Source organism: Chiroxiphia lanceolata, chromosome 9 (genome assembly GCF_009829145.1).
Source record: "Chiroxiphia lanceolata isolate bChiLan1 chromosome 9, bChiLan1.pri, whole genome shotgun sequence".
Classification (NCBI taxonomy): domain Eukaryota; kingdom Metazoa; phylum Chordata; class Aves; order Passeriformes; family Pipridae; genus Chiroxiphia; species Chiroxiphia lanceolata.
In genome coordinates, this window is record NC_045645.1 from 4,766,354 (window position 1) to 4,784,849 (window position 18,496).

At 49.8% G+C, this 18,496-nt stretch overlaps 1 protein-coding gene across 1 annotated transcript in view; it reads right to left on the minus strand.

Moving 5' to 3' along the window:
• ZSWIM5 (zinc finger SWIM-type containing 5) overlaps positions 1–17,719 on the minus strand; it is a 98,421-nt gene extending 80,702 nt beyond the window's left edge. The window contains exon 1 of the mRNA XM_032695812.1: positions 17,026–17,719. Within this exon, the coding sequence (XP_032551703.1) occupies positions 17,026–17,704 (679 nt within the window). The 5' untranslated portion in view covers positions 17,705–17,719. The remainder of the gene's footprint in view (positions 1–17,025) is intronic.
• Between the last annotated feature and the right edge of the window lie 777 nt (positions 17,720–18,496).

Sequence of the window (18,496 nt, forward strand, 5' to 3'; positions counted from 1 at the left end):
TCCCATAGATCATAAATACACATTAATAACTGTAACAGTCAAAGTTTACATTCGGCTGTAACATTTAGGATCAATACTCTTCAAATGACCTTTAGTAGTAATGAGCTGCCATAACACTGTCTTGAAGACATTAAATTTTTATTAGAAATATTTTATTACAAAGGTTCAAACCTGTCTCCATGCACTTGTGCACCCATGCAAATATTCTCCTATTGTATTTTTCCTGGACAAAAATAAAAAGCAGGTCTTCTAAGGTTTTTGAAAAAATGTGCAGTGTGGAGGCTTTAAATATTTCACATTTTCAGATGTGGGGGTTTTCTTTCCTTGTTGTTTTTTAATCAGAACTCATGAGCCAGGGGTTGGAAAATCAACCACTTTTCAAAGTGATAAATAGGAATTGTTCCCACGTGGGTCAAACAGGACAGGACCAAGCTCCTGATTACCATAAGCCCTCAATTCAATTGGGGTGGAGGAGGTGGGAGAAGCTGATAGTCCACCCGTGGAGGGGTGAACCAGAACAGACCTGGGTCTGGCCCTGCAGACCACTCCCAGCTCCCCAAGGAAGCCAGCCAGGGGCTCAACTCTGCTCCTGATTCATGGGGGTCCCACTGGGGACCCACCATCAGAACAGATCCATCTCATACAGCTCCAGCCAACAGAAAAGCAAAAAACTAAAGATGGGGGAAAACAACACCAAAATGGAAAACATCTAGTTGAGATCCAGCCTCTCCTTAATTAATTCTTTTCAATGACTAGTCAAGTTCAAAGTCAGATCCTGTCCACGTTTCACTGCCTATTTAAAAAATAACAAGTAATTCACAGGGCTGGGGGCTTGTAGCAATTTATTTCTTCAGCTGCAGGTCCTGGACTCAAACTAGAGAGAAATCTGATTTTAGCAGAACAATGGAACCGAGCGGATGGAGGTGAAGTCAAACAAAGGAGACAGAGGGGGGAAAAAGAAAAATATTTCTCTGCATTGTTATTAGATGCCACCTCCAAGATTTGCAAATTAAACACATTCAAGGCAGCACCGCATACTGCAGTTAGTGTCTTTTGAAGAATCTGCCTTGGTTCAGCACATCACCAGGATGCTACAAGGAGCCCAGACCTGGCTGAGAGGGCAGCACGAGCATGTTCCCATATTTCATTGTAAATTCCTCAGGAGTCTTGACTCTTAAGAAATATTTCAATTTTGCCTCTCTTGTTCACACTGATCAAGAGCTTAGTCTCCAAAAAATCATTTTGTGATTTCCAAGCCGCTTTCTGAACAGCAGTGATCAAATTGCAGGGGGGCACCCCTGTAGGAGCACCAGAAAAAGGCAGAAAAGCTGACCAATCAATATTTGCACTCCCTAACCCCATGATTTTTAGGGAGATGCTCCGAAATGACAGCATATATCTTTCCAAGCCTACAGGGAGGATGCTTCTTTCCAGTGGCAGCACCATGAGAGCCAGCAGCAAGCCTGCAGCATGCACCCTGCTGGCAGCACTCTCCTCCCCTCTCTCAGCAGAAGGAAAACCACATCCCCCACACCTTCCCAAACCCCTTATCTGGGTCACGGCAGTGGCAGCCCCTCACCGACACCCCCCTTTCTCCCTCAGCTCTTGCCCTGGCTCATTAGGGTGGAGAAGGGCTCCAGAGCATCATCTCTGCGGGCCTGTGGAGGGCTGATCCGCGACGGGTAATTCCCACTGCTTAATGACCTGAGACCAGCCGAGGCGGAGGCAAATGGGAAAGGGAACCTTCTCATTTGTTACCCATCCCCACATCCCGATAAAAAGAATGATTACACTTTTAAGTTCGAACAATTCCCTGCAGTTGTAGCCATGTCATATCTAGATTGTCTAATTTACATGCATATTCATAATCCCTGTGTATTTAATTAAATTCTTCAATCCCTGGAGTGTCTTTCCTAAACAATAGTAATTTATCTTGCACAGATAAGGGTGCCCTCGATTTATTCCACTCTGTAGCTAACAGCATTTCCTTCTGATCAAGGCTAGGAAGCAAACTCAAACAGAGGGAATCTTTAAATATATTTAAATTGCAAGATTAGGCTGCTTCTCTTTCTTTCTCTCTCACCCTAAGTTACCCTTTTAGAGAATAAACACTTTATCCTGAGCTCCAAGGAAAACCTTTCACCCAACCTCCCGATAACAGCTGCATGCTCCAAATGCAGAAACACTGCCCAAAACCCACAAGGCAACGAGATCTCGCAGGCTCTGTATCAGGAGCTACCAAGCAGCATCACTTCCATCCAGAGTGGTCCATGGGACATCCTCTGGATGCACCTTCCAGCATAGACTACAAGCTCCTCCACTGTAGCCCACACCAAACAAGCCACACGTTAAAAAGTCACAACCAGGAGGCTGAAGAGCTCTTCTTCTTTCTAGCAAATATCTCTACATTAGGGGCTATTCCTCAATGGATAACCTTGGGAGGTTATTCTAATCCCAGAGAGAGCCAGACACGCAGCAGACACCCCAAGATGAGGCAGCCCTTCAGAGAAATGCAGCTGCCTCCAGTCCTCTAACCCTGTTCAAATATTTGCATGGGGAATTCAACTTGTCCTACAATTAGAGAAGTGCTACAATATTTAGCAAAGTCAAACCGACAAAAAGATTGTGATGAGAAAGGAAAAGAACAGAGTCTGGTGCTACAGTACATTTTTTGATTACACATTGCTCACACTCTGTTAAATCCACAGCTCTTAATAGCTTTGCTCCCTCTCCCAAACCTCAGCTTGCAGATCCAGGATGGCATCGAGGTGGGGTGGAGAAGGGCTGGTCTCTCCAAAAGCCTCTTTAGCCCCACCAGTGCTGCATCACTGCTGCCTCCCAGAGCAGTGCCAGCGGTCCCTGCCGGGGAGGACCATCCCTATGCCCACACAACAGGGATGCTCTGCCCCGAGGAGACTAAGGGATAATCCCAGTGCTGCAGGAGACACAGGGCCAGGGCTGCTGTCACAAACCATCTTCTTCTGTATCTACATCACAGCCGAGGGCCAGGGCAGCCCTTTGGCTGGAGAGGCTGCTCACACCAGGAAGCATCCCTCTGCTCCAGCCCCGTTTCTTAATCTCCTCCCCAAGCATCTGCTGCTGACCACTGCCAGACACAGGGGAACCCAGCCGTTCTGTTCCCAACCCTCGAAGCCTTTAGAGATGCTGTTACTATTTATGAAAATAGGGTCAGGATCCTGCTGTCATAGCTCCTTCCTGAGCTGCAACGTCACCCATGCTGTAGAGGCAGCTCTGGGAAAGCCCTCAGGAATGTGACCACTGGGACTAGATGATGGACAGGCTCTGAGTCCCAGCCACTAACCCTGCTCTGGAGTAAAACCAGCCTCCCGCCACGTGGCTGTCCCCGTGCCCACCTCCCTGGGCAGCCCCATCTTCTAGTTTCACACACACCGCAGCCACCAGGTCCTCCTGTGGGCCACCCCCGTGGACACCAGAGCCCTCCTTTGCTACATCTTTGCTATACCACCACTCCACCACCCACACAGCAGTGTCCGGCTGACACCACAGGCCCCACCTTTACAGCTGGGTGCTTCTCCCCTCGTTCAACAACAGGAGGGCAATGGTCTCTCCATCCTGGAGCCAGACCTGGCACTGCCCTGAAAGGGCAGAGGCTCATGCTGGCTGCCCCACCAGCGCTGGGCTCAGCACCCAGTAGAGCCCACAGGACAGCGAGGTGCTGTCCTCCACCCTCAACGCTGAGCCTGCCCTCCAATACATCCTGCCATTGCCAAATCCTCTTCCCCAGGAATTCATAACCGGATTCAGACATTCCCAGCCTGTTACTTATTTCAATGCTTTCAGCTCTCTGGAGTACAGGGACATCCTGTCTTAAACCTGCTGAGCCTCATGCCAAAAGGACATCTGCTTGGAAGGCAGTCCCTCTGGCTGACCTGGCCCTGGAGGGCTGCCTTCCCATCTCAGCAAGATCCCAAACATACCCTTGCACCCACAAAGCAGAGCCAGCTCACAGCAGAGCCAGGAGCACAAAAAGCTGCTCGAGCAAACCACAGCTCCCATTCCCACTTCAGAAGCCTTGCAAGATTTTTAGACCTTGGAAACAATTTCTTCCTACGCAGAGCATTTTTAGGTTAATGGTTCATCAAACCTCACAGTCCAGGAAACCTTGGTGTGGTTGACCATTGTGTGGGTGTGGGGACGGGTGGGGAAAAAACCCTTTTGGGCACCAGGCCTTCCCACAGCACTTGCACCACAGGCTCTGGGCAGAGCTAGGAGCCACCAGAAACAATCCAAAACCCAGGCAGGCAGGCAAGGGAAAACTTCACCACTCCCTTGTGCCTCCTTCAGATACAGGGAACGCATCATTCATGGAAAGCATCAATCTCCCATTCAGGATGTTCTCCAAAACATAGCGGCCCCACGTGAGGAGCAGCCGTGCCTGCCTGGCTGCAAAGCCCCTCTGCAAATCCCCAGAGAGGTGCTGGGTGGCACCAGCAGCACTGGGTGACAACACTGTTGGCTGAGGGGACACTCAGTGTCTGAACACACTAATTCCCTGCACTGACTTCATTTGGCTCTGTCCTTTTTGCCTTAGCCTCCTTATTTTACACACATTACTCAAGTGCAAAAAAAGAACGAAGCATGAGTGTTTTTAGGACAAGCCTTCAGTACCCAAAAGCTTATCTTCCTTGAAAAACCAGTGCTTTCAAGCAGAAGCCCCAAATTTGGACAATCCTCATTAAGTCATTCTTCCACATCCCTCTTTTCTACAGGGAAAGTTGAGAAGCTGAGCCATGACTAGGAACAACTAATAATTCATACTTATCCTGTCCGGTTTTTCTAAGTTTTCATGATTTTTCAGAGCCTAAGTCACAGCAAATTTTTACCACAACAGAGACCGAAAAGTACCAGAGCAAAATTCCCCTCTGCCCCCTTTCCCAGCAAGTACAGCACCACTTGTAAAATATTTCAAGTTCCCCATGGGGAAGGCAGCCCAGCGTGAGCCACCAGCAAATAACCTCCAGTTTAAGCAAAGCACAAGGCATGGGAATCTTTCAAACCACATCACCGTGCTGAATTTCAGAGATAATGGATGTTTGCTCTGTATAAGGACTATGGCTCAAAGAGGACAGTGATGCACCTGAAGATACTCTTTCCATGCACCCACAGTAATGTGGTTGGGAGGCGACCAGAAACAATCCTTTCCCAAATAAACAGTAACTTCCAAACTGGGAAGCCACTGTCGGCTTCCAGTACACCTCACCTGCATGGGAACAGCGTGGCCTTGCCAATCCTCGCCTTGTCCACCCCAACCCTGATGCAGCAGAGAGCAAGGGTGTGTGCTGCTCTCCAGCAGCTGTTTGGTGAGATGGTTTGTCCTGGCACCACAGAGGGCTGTGGGCTGGTTTTAGCAACAAAGTGCTGTGTCCCAGCTCTGAAACCAGCAACCATTGCCTGAACATATTCCTCAAACTCATATTCCTCCTGGCTGCTATCAACCTCACTTGAGGGGGGTTAGCCAAAGAACATGAACTTTATGTAGCGGGATGGAGACCCTGAAGTTAAAGCAGACTTGGTCAAACTCAAGAAAAGTAAGAGATGAAGAGAGGTCTAAGAAGGGGAGGCAACGTACATTTCCATGTTATCTAGGAGGTTCTGGAAGGGAACAACAGGGCTAAGTTCCACTCTGCACCATTTCAGAGGGTACTCCAAGCCCCAAGCTCATTCTTAGTCATTCTCACAAGCACATGCTTTGTGCCTGTTGTTGGTGAGTAATATTTTCCACAGCGGGCAGCAAAAGAGCAGAATCAGGACATCAGAAACCACACAAGTTCACTATCATGCCTTGCCACACATTGATTGCAATTCCTCTCCATCAAAACATGCAGGAGCTTTTAAGGTCCAACCTCATCATAAGCCAAAGGGCAGAAGAACACACTCCATCATCCCACTCATCAGCTTTCTGAAAAGGTATCTCCCTAAAGCAGGCACTCCTTCCTTACTCATTTTCCAGTCTCCAGAAGTCATCTCCTAACACAACAGGAGGCCTAGCAAGGTCAAACAACACAGCAGGAACCACCACAGGAGGAGGTGGCTGGGGACAACACAGGCTCTGGAGCCCTCTGAGCGCACTAAAAGCATCTGTCAGTGATGCCAGTCAATCTCAGAAACAGACAACCTGCTGAGACCCTCAGTTTCTCAGTCCAAGTCTTCAGAGAGTTCAGCTGACCTCAACAACTTCCCAACACACCATGACAACATTTCCAAGTGGAATTTACAGCCTGATTTTTCAACTCTCAGGCCAGATACCCCTTGTTTAAGCAAGTACATCAAATATGACAAGTCCACAGCTTATAGATCAAATAAGGTAGAGCTAAAAGAGGGGAGACTCAAAGGAAGATCTTTCCCACAGGAAAAAAGAAACAACTTTTGCCTCAAAATGTAACAGACGCAGGGGACAAATTAAAAAGGGAAACCATAAAATGCTTGCCCAGCTCCTTTTTTTAATCCTTACATCTGCTGCTTTACAGTAAAGTTTCATCTACTGTGTATAATTAGATATATGTTCCATGATTTTATTCCATACAGATTTCTTTGAGAGTTATCTGTACAGTTTTTAACCCCAAAGAAGTTTTAAGTGGACCAAGAGCTGCAGTTAGAGCATCGCCTCACTCTAAGTTCTCAGAGCTGCTGCAACGTCAACAGGTCAAAGTTTCAGCCCATGGTCTGCAGACTCGTGCAAGGAAGGCAGAAAGAACATACCAGCTTGTTGTTGCTTGTCTTCAGCTCCAGGAATATTTAAAGGCTACACACCACCCCCTGACTACTCTGCAGATCCCACAGTCAGGACCATCCTACATCACAGTGAGCTCAGGGCAAAGCCCAGTGGGTTTTCCAGAACAGCCCCATGCTCATCCTGGCCCAGTTCCTCCTGCAAAACACAAGCCAGCCTTTTTGCTGTTTGCTAGGAGAAGATGAAGCTTGGTTGGGTTTTCTTGATCAACGGAAGTGCTATTTCCTCAGACATGGGAAACAAGATATAGATGGCCACCAATTCCAGTTTCAAAAATCCAGCAGGCCAAACAGATAGCAGTATTGACTCTAAGAAGCTCCAAGAGCAGCAGGTCCAGGACATGAACATGACCAGATAGCCAAGAGAAAGCTGACACAAGTGGGAGAAAGGGAAGGGGAGACCAGGCAAAGGGGATGCCCTCAACTTGCAATCCCTGCCCCATATTAATCATTTTGGCATAAACAAAATCTCAAACTCATTTAAGGTCACGGCACATCTCCTGGAACCCTAGAATTCACCCATATGATGCCATCACACTTGATAATTAAGCACTTAAAATGTGCACAAGGAGGGAAGGAAACTGTATCCACTTACAAGGGAAGGACCAACGACCCCACGCTTTACTAGGGCAGGGAAAAGAGCATCGCGAACGCAAAGCACCCAAACGCACATCCCATTCCCCTTAGGACCCACACAGCAGGCACTCCTGGGAGAAGCTGATCTGCCAGGGTCTCCCCCAGCCATGAGGAAAATCAAGGCGATAAGCAACACTAGACATCCACCAGCCCAGCTAAGAGGATGAAGCATTTCTCTGGAAACAATCGGGTTCTCTAATAACAGGGCTGCAGCGGCGGAGTGAAAGGGAGGGAGGAGGAGCAGGCGGGGAGAAAGGGACTAGCTGGATATTTATCCCATCCTCATCTTTGTGTTATCAGTACCCCGGTATCAGCATTGTTCAAAATGGCTGCTTAGATGGTTGCCAGCAGCAACAACAGAATCGGTCCATCTGCTGGCATTCTCCTTAATCTATCTCAAACACTCGTCTTCTTTTTAAATGCACGCAGGGGAAAGAAGGGGGGAAAAAAAAGTCTGCCTTGTACAAAGAAACAGAATCCTCCTATAACAGAGCCTTTTAACTAGATTTTATGCCACCCCTGTTTCCAGGACACACAGACAAAAGTTAATTTTCCGATAAAAGAACCAGTGTAAGGTGCTTTTTTGTTATGAGATCAGAAAGCAAATGGAATTTGAATTGTCTGCAGTGGCATGTATCTGACAAAGATTAATTTAAACAGATATTGTCTCTGAAACCAAAGTCCATTGAGCGGCTTCACAGCCTATCAACCATGCGAAAGCAGCTCCTTAGCAGCACTGCTGACTCCACCACTTTCTTTAAAAATGGCTTAACCTATTTCTTGTAAGATAAAAGGTCATATATAGTTCTATTTTACAAACCCATAATAGCCAAAGCCACACCAAGGGAGGACAATCGGGAGAAAATAATAACGGGGGGGGATTTCCTCCCCCTTCACAGACAGATGCTCGACACTTGCTGGGTATTTTTCAAAGCACGCCGGTAGCGAGCGGCTGCAGCGCCACCGAAATGTTTCGACACCCTCAGAATAGAATAAAAACCCCAGGGCCTCTGCGGGTCGACGGCGCAGGATGGAGGAGCCCACCCCGGGGTGGAGGTGCTGCAACAGGGTAGCTCACTCTGGATACTTCCTTTGCTGGGATATGAAGCCACAAGGACGCAGGGACAAGCATGGGGGTTCCAGCTCCCTTGGTCCCCGGGCCAAGCAGGCAGGGGCAGGCAGGAAGGGAGACCCACTGCTCCCTGGGTGCTCAACTCACCCCCCAGGCCCTCTCTGAACACTGGGGTATTATTTCTCCTTTTAATCACAAGAAACAGATCTGTGCATGCCATCAGCAGGCTGCGCGGATGGAGACAGCTGCTCGGACTTCAATGGGACACACACATGCACACACAGAGGAGGAAAAAAAAAGCTGCCGAAATCCAAATCCTGCAATTTTTTCCCTTTTTATTTCCAGTTTATACAGAGCACCGCAGGGAAAATGCTACCAGACAGTTTCAGAGCGTTTGATATAGCAACGACCCAGCTTTGGGAAAAGAACGAAGGAGACACAAAATAAAAGATGACAGCCAAAAGCACTTTTAATATAGTTTCAGTACTTTCAAGAGAAAGCTTCTGTACACAGAGCAGCCAATGAACTGTTACCAAAATAAACACAACTGGCTTTAAAAAAAATTAAAAATGTCTTTCTGATGATAAAGAAAATCAAAAGAGACGAGAACTAGCGAGTGAGACAGAAAATAAACTTATTTTTCATCCTCCAGACACACTTCTTTTAATTTGGCATCCAAAGCCATTGTAGTTCATTAATGCAAATTTTATTTATCTCGGGAACCCATTTGTTGCTCTGCCACCCCTTTGACAGGGCACTCATCTTCATCAAGGCAGCCACACAGCCAGGGCACAGCACACAGCATCTCCCGCCACCGCTGCCTTTAAAAACCTCACAGCACCAGTGACGAGGTGGGGCTGTGAGTGGTGTCCTGAGCACTCACCAACATGCTGGTATCAGCAGAAGGATGGAGGCCAGGGTTACTGGTCAGCATCCAGAGCAGGGGCACAGCCTGTCCTGACCTTGCCAAGGTCCCAGACACCAAGCCTCCGGCGTTCCCACGGGGAATCCCTCTGCGCCAGCAGCTGCGGGGCACGGGCACCGTCTCCAGGTGCAGAGACAGCAGCCAGGCAGATACCACAGCCGCATCCTGCTGAGCGAACCTCAATAACGATTAGCGGCGCCCGGTCAAACGAGCTGGGTGGGGAAGGTGCAGGCAGCTCATCACGGGCATCAGCGACAAGCGGGGGCATCGCAAGGGGGACACAGACCCCCCCCTCTCCCGTTTTAACCCGGGGCCACAGCAGCAGGGCATTTGCAGATGACAAGCTGGACCAATATATGCAACCCTTCCAAGCTGGCATCCCAGCAGATCTGCCTCCTAAGCACATTCGTGGCTTTGTTTTTAATGAGAAGGGGGAGGGAAAAAAAAAAAAAAGGAAAAATCCCTGGCAACACGCACCTACAGTGCGACAAGTAAAAGCCCAGGATTTTATTAATTTGTGCATTACTTTAAAAGCACCATTTTACAAGGACTAACCCCAATCCTGCACAAAATCCTAAGCCCTAAGCTTGAGACAAAAAAGCAAATGCTCTTAAAATGCAGCACTAGAAAATCCATTTGGAGAGAAATGTAATGGTGTCGTGAACAGGTGAATCCTCAGCATTTAATAAAACACACCCACCACACCAACCAAGTGGAATCAATTCATATTCAAACACCAGGATTAAAAAAAAAAAGAAAAAAAAAAAAAAAGCTTTCGAAAAATTGAATTTTCATTTCTGGGACATTTTGTTGTAAAACAATGAAGACGCCTTCCTACCCACATCCCCCAAGAAGGGGGGATTTTTCAGGACCTGTGTCTCTGTGAGATGTGACCAGGTCCTTTCCCAACTCCTGTTGCAAAGGCACAAGAGGTTGAGGGTCAAGCCCATACATCAAACCTTCGTGAAGAGCAGGCGAAAATTGAAGCAGGGCTCAGCTCTGCTCTCCTGAGTGTGCAGGAGAGCATCTCCAGGGCCTTGGCAGCTCTGTGGGCAGACAGGGAGAGCTCCCCACCACCATCCCACATCCTGGTTCCAGAAGGTAGATTTCTCTTATGGCATTTATTAGCATAGCCAAGGTTTGGTGCCTTTGAGTTTTTGTTTTCTTTGAAAAACTGATTGATTTCTATTGATGCTGACGCCAGAGAAAGCCAAGGCTCAGCAGAAGCAGGAACCAGTTACCCCGAGGAGTTGCTTTCCTCCCCTCCTCTCATCCCTAGAAGACCAGGAATATGACAACCCCATGACACAACCTCTTCAGAACAGCATCAAACATATGATAGGACATATCAGAAATTCATTTTAACACCCTCAAGATAGCTATTCCACACCTCCACCTCCTTGCAAAATAAAGTCACCAGCACCAGCCACAGACAGGGAGATTGATGGAGAAACAGATTCAACCATCATATGCCTCCTGCTGAGCAAAGTCAGGAGATGACCCCAGCACCCACCTCCCCAGGTCTCCTCCACCACCCCACCAGAAGAAACAAGCCCTGCAAAGAGATGGTGGAGCAAGCGACGGCTCCTTCCCCACCACCTCACCCGGGATGCTACACGAGGTCAGCTCCTCAGAGAGCAGCCAGGGAACACACTCAAAGCTTCACACCCTTGGGAGAAACAGCACTACTCCCACGTCTCCAGAAGAAAATTCACCCTCCTCAAGCACAAAGTATCACCACGCAGCAACAAGCCTTGGCCTGGCACTGAAAATGCCCAGGCTTGGCTGCCCTGAAAGGGTGAAGAGATGCTACTGCCCCTCCTGAAAACCCTGCTAAGCTCCTCATCTGCACAACCTGCTCCAGCCTCAGGGGTAGCAGGGGAAAACCAGCATCACTACTAAACACAGAGCTGTCCGTGTCACCTAAATGTAAAACCACTTAAATGCAAGCACAAGGTTGGCCATGCCATTCACCTGAGCTAACCTCAGAAGGGAGCAGGTCTCCTGTTGGGAAAGGGGAGCAGGATGTAACTCCAAGACCACCAAGGACTCTTCACCTCTCCCACAGGCCACGTTGTCCTCCAGGGTGAGGTTCCCATATATGCCAAGGAAACACATAAACCCACAAACTCTCTCTTCCATCCTAACACTGCCAAGATTATTTTTTTTTTAATATATATATATATTTCCAAACAAAATTAAAAGCTGACACACCACAAGACAATTCACAGCTGAATGTGACTTTACAGAGCTATTGGATAGACAAGCTCATTTAAGTTTTCCAAAAGTCCTATCTGAGGTTAGAGGGACTAATCATAAAACATCTAACATCAAAGCGAGCGTCAAATAACAGCAAAGCACATTCCCTCGCACAAAGCTTCAAAAACAAAGCAAGCAGGCACATGTGGTTTATGTTATTGCAGTTTTAGCACAGTTAAGTATTTCCTAAAATATTCCCTCTAGATGTGAGCAAAATTAAAATCTGCTGTGAATGACGCGCGACTTGGAAGCAGAGAAAGCTTCTCACCTGGGCTAAGATTTACAAAGCACAGGTGAGCTGAGAACAAACTCCTATTGCCTGCTCAAACCAGAAACCGGGACTTGTCCCACTCTCTCTCTGAATAACACTTCAAACCTATTTATTCTTAAAGCCATAACTAAATATTTCATTTCTGGTGCTTTATTTTTCAAGTCTCTAGCCTCTTTAAGTTAGCATAATTTAATTAACCACCTAGTTAAAAAGACAGCCCAGCCTCAGAGGGTTTGTTTATACTCTTAAAAAAAAAAGACGCAAAAGCCAATAAATAAATCTTCTTAAAATAAAAGGTTAAAATTCCAGCTGTCATCCTAGCTCTCCCTGCACTACCAGCAAGAAACTCTGGTGGTTTTCATCATCTCCTATTTCAGTTTCTGTAATACAGTCCAGAACACGCTCAAGAAATATTTCACCTATGAGGGAGCAGCAATAAACAGATCATAAGTTTTAACGCCTAATAATGCTTTGTTTTAATTATATATGCTAAGGAAAAAATAATTAGAAACCTAAAGAGCTTAATGTATATTTAAAATGTTCAACAGTTTCCATCATGATAGGGCTAATGAACCTCTGCCAACCCCTTTTATGTGGGTAAAAGTATTTTAATATATATGGTAGGACAAAGTAATCTACCCATAAAGAAAAATAAAGTAAAAATTAATTAGCAAATTGGAAACATGTTGTATAACAAGCATCCCACACAAAACCTAAGAGGATACAGAAACATTAACTCCCTTAGCAGAACTGTGACACATGACACCAGGTTTCAACCTGAAAAAAACCTCTCACATCCCATGGTATTCCTTATAAACCTGCTCCTGCTGGATACAGCCTTAAATCCAGACCCAGGAGGAGACCAGTCTTTACACAAAACAAAAGCAACCACAATTGGCCCTAGAGAGCCCCATCAAAGTGTTTTCCCCAAAATAAACAGCTCTATAAAGCAACACACCACTGGATATAAATTTAGACTCTGCCCCGTACCACGTCACAGGGGAAGGAAACCAAATGCTCGCTTAAAAGCAAGCATTTTTAGTGGGGAAGGAAAAAAAGGATCTTAAAACCTAAAAGTAGTTTTGAAAAAAAAACCTGAAAGTGGTTTCAACCACATTGGAACCCATTGGTATTTTTACCTCTTAAGCTCCATTTCAACAGGCATCATTACAAATATACACTGACACAAGCTGAAGATTAAAGTGCAACAAAGAGCTTCCAAATCTGAACTCCTCCAATTAAAATGCATTTATGGGTATCATTTACAGGTATCAAGTCTAGCTTAACCTCTGCCCAGGCAGAAGGCTGTTGGAAGCAGGGTTAGAAAATCCCCAGCGCCTGCCTGTCCAGCACAGTCACCAGACTAGGAAACATGGGAAGGTACCCAGGACAGGCCTGCAAATCATCAGATAAAATATCCAGAATTAATTGCGGGTTTGAAAAAACCAGGCTCCCTCCAAGTGTTTACAAAGCCAGAGCATTTTAAAGCCCTGCTTCATTGTTGCTCTAACAGCAAAAGTAAATTCTGCCTATGTACTTATGGCCGGACCGCATACCTTCCCATCGGGGCACAAAGGCTTATCTGTGGGTAAGGAGCACAGACCGTGGAGGTGCCTAAGTGGCTGGTTACAACACAAAGCTCGACGCTTCCTCTCATGAGCAATCGTAAAACCAATGAAAAAGGAGAATTTCCCCCCCCCCCAAAATTGCCAGGGACACTTGCCCACCCATCGGCATCCGTGACGACTCGAGGGCAAACCGTATTATACCACACTGGGCAGCGCAGGCGAGAAACATGAATTTGTTCTGCTGGATCACAGCTTACTGTCAAAATCCACCAAAGGTCTTTTCTCTCTCCAGAAACCCAAGAGATAATAGTGTAAAAACTTTTGTTCATAAATATTTATGCGACTGAACTTGTTAAAAATTAACTGCTGTCGTTAAAGGTTTTGTATCCTTTAGGATTCCCGGCATGCAGTGCAGTTGCATGCTTTATATTAAGCCTGGCATTTCTGCATTCCTTTCCTGCATGCTTTTGTCATTTGTCTAAAAATTAAAAGAAAAAAACCCACACACCACACACACACAAAGACGGGATCTGTACACATAATAATAAAGCAGTTTTTAAGGAGACAAAGATGCCTGTGTTCAACATCCAAGATCTTTCTTTGAGCAGGGGGGGAAAAAAAAAAAAAATCAATTTAATGACTCCAGTGAGATCAGGGTTTAAGCCTCGTTTAAGTTTTACTAAGCATGAAGGAATTATTGGTTGATAATGTGGCATATATGTTTTTTTCAGACCTGCCAGCTTTGTAAGCACGAGGGAGCCGGAGCCTGAAGCGCTTTGTCCCCATGAGCAAGACCCTCACCCCTCCATCGCCAGAAGGTCATTCCTCCTGGATTTTGTCTTTCAGTTTTTCAAAGGGATTTTTCCAACCACAGAGAAGGAATTTCACATCTGTACTATCCCTATTTTTTCACAGGTCTGAGTCAGAAACACAACTGTATAAACATCTGATCTTTATTAACAGCAAGTCTCAACTGTGCAAACCTCAGGTCATGGCGCCGGGAGCTGGTGGTGTCCGTTCAAGGGATCCTTAGAGGGGAACAGTAGTTTTGATTTAGCGCTGGAGAGCATCAAGCAAGCCAGGGTTGGGGTTTTATTTTTTTCCAAGACATAATGGTTCCCAAGTTCCTATCTTAATTGCAAACACACGCACGCAGCCACAAAGTGTTTGTGTCTCTGGTGGCTGGAGCTCTTCCACCTCACCTTCCAGAGGCATCTGCAGGATGGATGTGGAAAGTTGGCGGAGGACATCTCAGCTATGCCTCCTGTCCGCCTCGGATAAACACACAGCCCTTCACAGCCTTTTGTTTCACGTAAATCTTCCTCCTCCAGCTCAGGGCTTCAAGGGACTGCTGTGACACGGCTGCTCTGGAGACAAAAACTGAGGTGTCTGACCCCCCAACACCCACCCGCTGCCGTCCAAAGAAGAGCCGCACCACAGCCAAGGCCTGAACCCCCCCCCCCGGCTCCGAAGGCAAACTCCCCTGGCGAGTATCCCGCGCGCCCCTCTCGGGCTGTAAAAACAGGAGATAAATCACCCACCGACTTTGCGGCGAGCGCTTCCAGAACGTGCTGCTTCATCTAAAAAGCTGACAGCTCGGAGGACAATGAGCACGAGCTCTGATTTCAAAGCTGGGGAGATGGTTTAGACTTGTCAGGGGATATGAAACGCCAGAGCCAGGACCGTCCTCCCTGTTTTCTGGCTCGCAGGGAGACAGGACAGATGGGATGCTGGATGCCTGCACTGGGTGCCACTTTGGGATGGGACTGCTCTGCTGTGTCCCACATGCACCTGACCCCAGCACTCACCCAAATCCTTCACATAATTGGCTAAAAGCTCACCAGAGCCACGTTTCAAAGACAAATAAATTAAAAAACTATTTTAAAAAGAAAATTCCTTTGTACAGAACCAGTCCTGGGTTTAGGCAACCATTACCTCTGTCTCCCACTCCCACACCAGCTGCTCACTGAATACGCACCTTGGTGGGCAGGTCATTAAAACATTGCCTTCAGCAAGCTATTATTTTCCCTTCCCTCCTAATTTTAAAGTTCCTGAAGAGCTACTCCTCTCCTACTAAAAAAAAATTATTTGGTTTTGAGTTTCACAGTCTTTTAAACAGAATAATTAATCATCTTAACGCAGCCCTTACAAAATATTAATTCATGCCAAAAAAAAAAGGGTATAATCATATCCTCAGAGAAAAACCTTTTGTGCTTCAGGAATTTTCACTGCATGTCCTCAGAGGTGGGAGGAGAATTCTTCTGCTGCCTCCTATTCTCACATCTCAAATGGAAAATGTTTTGATAATGCTCTTCTGAATGTAAACTGTACCAAAAGGGATTTTTATTTTTTTAAGCAGCTTTTTTTTTTCCCCAAAAGGAAGAAGGGCTCTTTAAATAAACACAGCCTAACTACCCATTCCTTACAACAAAAACCACCCTCCCTTCACTCATTCACGCCATACCCTGGCACAAGATGAATTTACATTTCGCATTTGCAAAACAAATTCTCCTCGCCTAATGTCATTTTAATGGGAACGCGCATTTCAATCCCTTCCAATAACAACGAGGAGCGGCTTATTTTATGTAAAACACCCCAATTTGCTTCTCTTTAAATATATGCGGATTTCAGATGGGGACAGGGACTAGAAGGACAGGGGAAGAGGAACATTTCCTCTCCTCCAGCGCACACAAAAGCCACCTGCCCATGGAGAGAAAACACGATGCCATTATTCCCACCATCATTCCCACGGCCCCTTCGACACCGAACGAGCATGAGAAGGCCGCGCGCATCCGTCCCCGACACGCGCATCGCGCCAGGTCACCGGTGGTACCCGCCGGTCCACCCAACTTGTCACCCGCCCCCGCTCCCTGCGCTCCCCCCGAGCCGGCCCTGCTGGACGTGCCCCTGCAGGGGCTGGGAAGGGGAAAGCGGTGGCTGATGCCCCATTAGAGATGTTCCAAGCGGGGAAAGCCCCTGATGGAGAAGACAAAGAGGAACGCTCGGAGCTGTTGGAGAAATGCATTATGTTTATAAGCCCATCTCCCGACGGAAGGGCCGGGACCCCCGTGGGACCGCGGGTGGGGGTGGCTCAGGGGTGAGAGGGACCGCGGCTACGGGGTTAGGGGGGGAACCGGCAGAGCTGCGTGCCCTCCACACAGCCCCCCCAGCGGCACTTTGGGGGAGAAAGAGGGTGGTCTTTATTTCCCCCCTCGGACTGGACGGACGGCGCCCAAGCTGCGGGCGGCTGCCGGTGACCCCCGGGCACAAGCATCCCGCCGGGGGGGTGGTGTCACCCCCACCCTCCCACACACACCCCAAACCCCAAGCCGGCATCTTCCCGGAGGAGCGCACAGCGGTCCCTGCCCCCGGGGCAGGATTTTCCTGTCAAACCACAACCGCGCCAGACAAAAGGCTGAAGTGCAGGAGGGGATGGAGGCGGCGGGGGGGGGGGGGGGGGAAAGGGGGGGGGGAGGGACGACGAACACAGACGAGCCCCCGGGGGCCCCGTCCCGGCACTCACCGACTTGCAGCACGTTGTCCACCGCGCCGGTCTCCAGCAGGCGGATGCCGCGGCGGAAGGGCAGCCCCTCGCCCTGCGGCGCGGCGGGGGCGGCGGGCGGCGGCGGCCCGGCGGCGGGGCTCTCCTCGCCGGCCGGGGCGGGGGCGGCGGCGGCCGAGGGTCCCCCCGCGGCGGCGCTGGCGGGGGAGGCGGCGGCGGCGGCGCGGCCGGGCTGGAAGCTGGAGTACATGCAGATCTGCCGCTCGCTGCGGGGGAAGCTCCAGTAGACGATGCGGCGCTGGACGGGCTCGGGGATGCGCTGGAAGCGGCCCTCCACCCGCTCGAAGGCCCAGCTCCCCGCCACCCGCTTGGCCGCCGCGTCCAGCAGCGACTCAGGCTGCAGCAGGCTGCCGGTCCCGCCGCCCCCGCCGCCGCCCCCCGGCCCCGCCGCCGCCGCCGCCGGCCCCGCCGCCCCCGCCGGCCCCGCCGCCGCCGCGGGGCAGCAGCCGGGCAGCGCCGGAACGGCCCCGCTGGCCCCCGCGCCCGGCCCCGCCGAGCCGGCCCCCGCCGCCCCGGGACGGGGGTGCACGGCCCCGGTGCCCCCCGCCGGGCAGGCCCGGGAGCACAAGCGCTTGGGGCCCGGGGCGCCGGCGGGCAGCGGCGGGCGGAGCAGCTCCTCTCCCTCTCCTCCCTCCGCCATGGCTGCGACCGACTGAGCCGGGCGAGGGGAGGAGAGACGCCGAGGAGGAGGAGGAGAGGGCGGGGACCGGGGGGTGGTCCCGCCGGCCGGGAGCCGGCCCCGCCGGGGCGGGACGCTCCGCAGCCCCCCGCCCGCCCCCGCCGCCCGTCGGGGCACCGCTCCCACCGGCACCTGCCCGGCTCCGCGGGGTGGGGACGGGGTGGGGACCGGGGGCCGCCCGGCGCCCTCCTGGCCGTGTACGCAAGCGGGAGGGGGGACACACAAGGGACGCTGTGTCCCCCGTGTCCCCCGCGGGTGCGGGTCCCCGGGGCCCTGGAGGGTGAGGGGCTGTCGGGGCCATCCGAGCGCCGGGAGCTTGCGCTGAGTCAGCGCGACAAAGAGGCTCGGCGGGGCTGGAGGTGGCAGCGCTCCCCCGGGGCAGTCGGTGGGATCGGGGCCGCTCCTGCTGCGAGCCCGGCGGTACCCGGTTCCGGCGCCCAGCCTGACCCATAAATCAACACCCAGTCTCACCTGTCAATCACCTACAGCTTTACATCGAGTGGCAGAGCAAACAGTAATGCCCTGTCCTCCAATGAGCATCAGGGTTTCCTTTTTCTTTTCAAGCCCTGTAGCGAAGATGCTCATCCCACACATCACTGCAGCATCCTTGCGAACGGGGACCACTGGATCCTCTGGCACACGCAGCCTTTGGGGAAGGAAATGAAGAACACAGGCAGTGCTGGCTCCCAGGAGCTCTGCTGTGTTCTCAGGTGGGGTTGCACTAAAGGGACATATGGATATATTCAGTACATA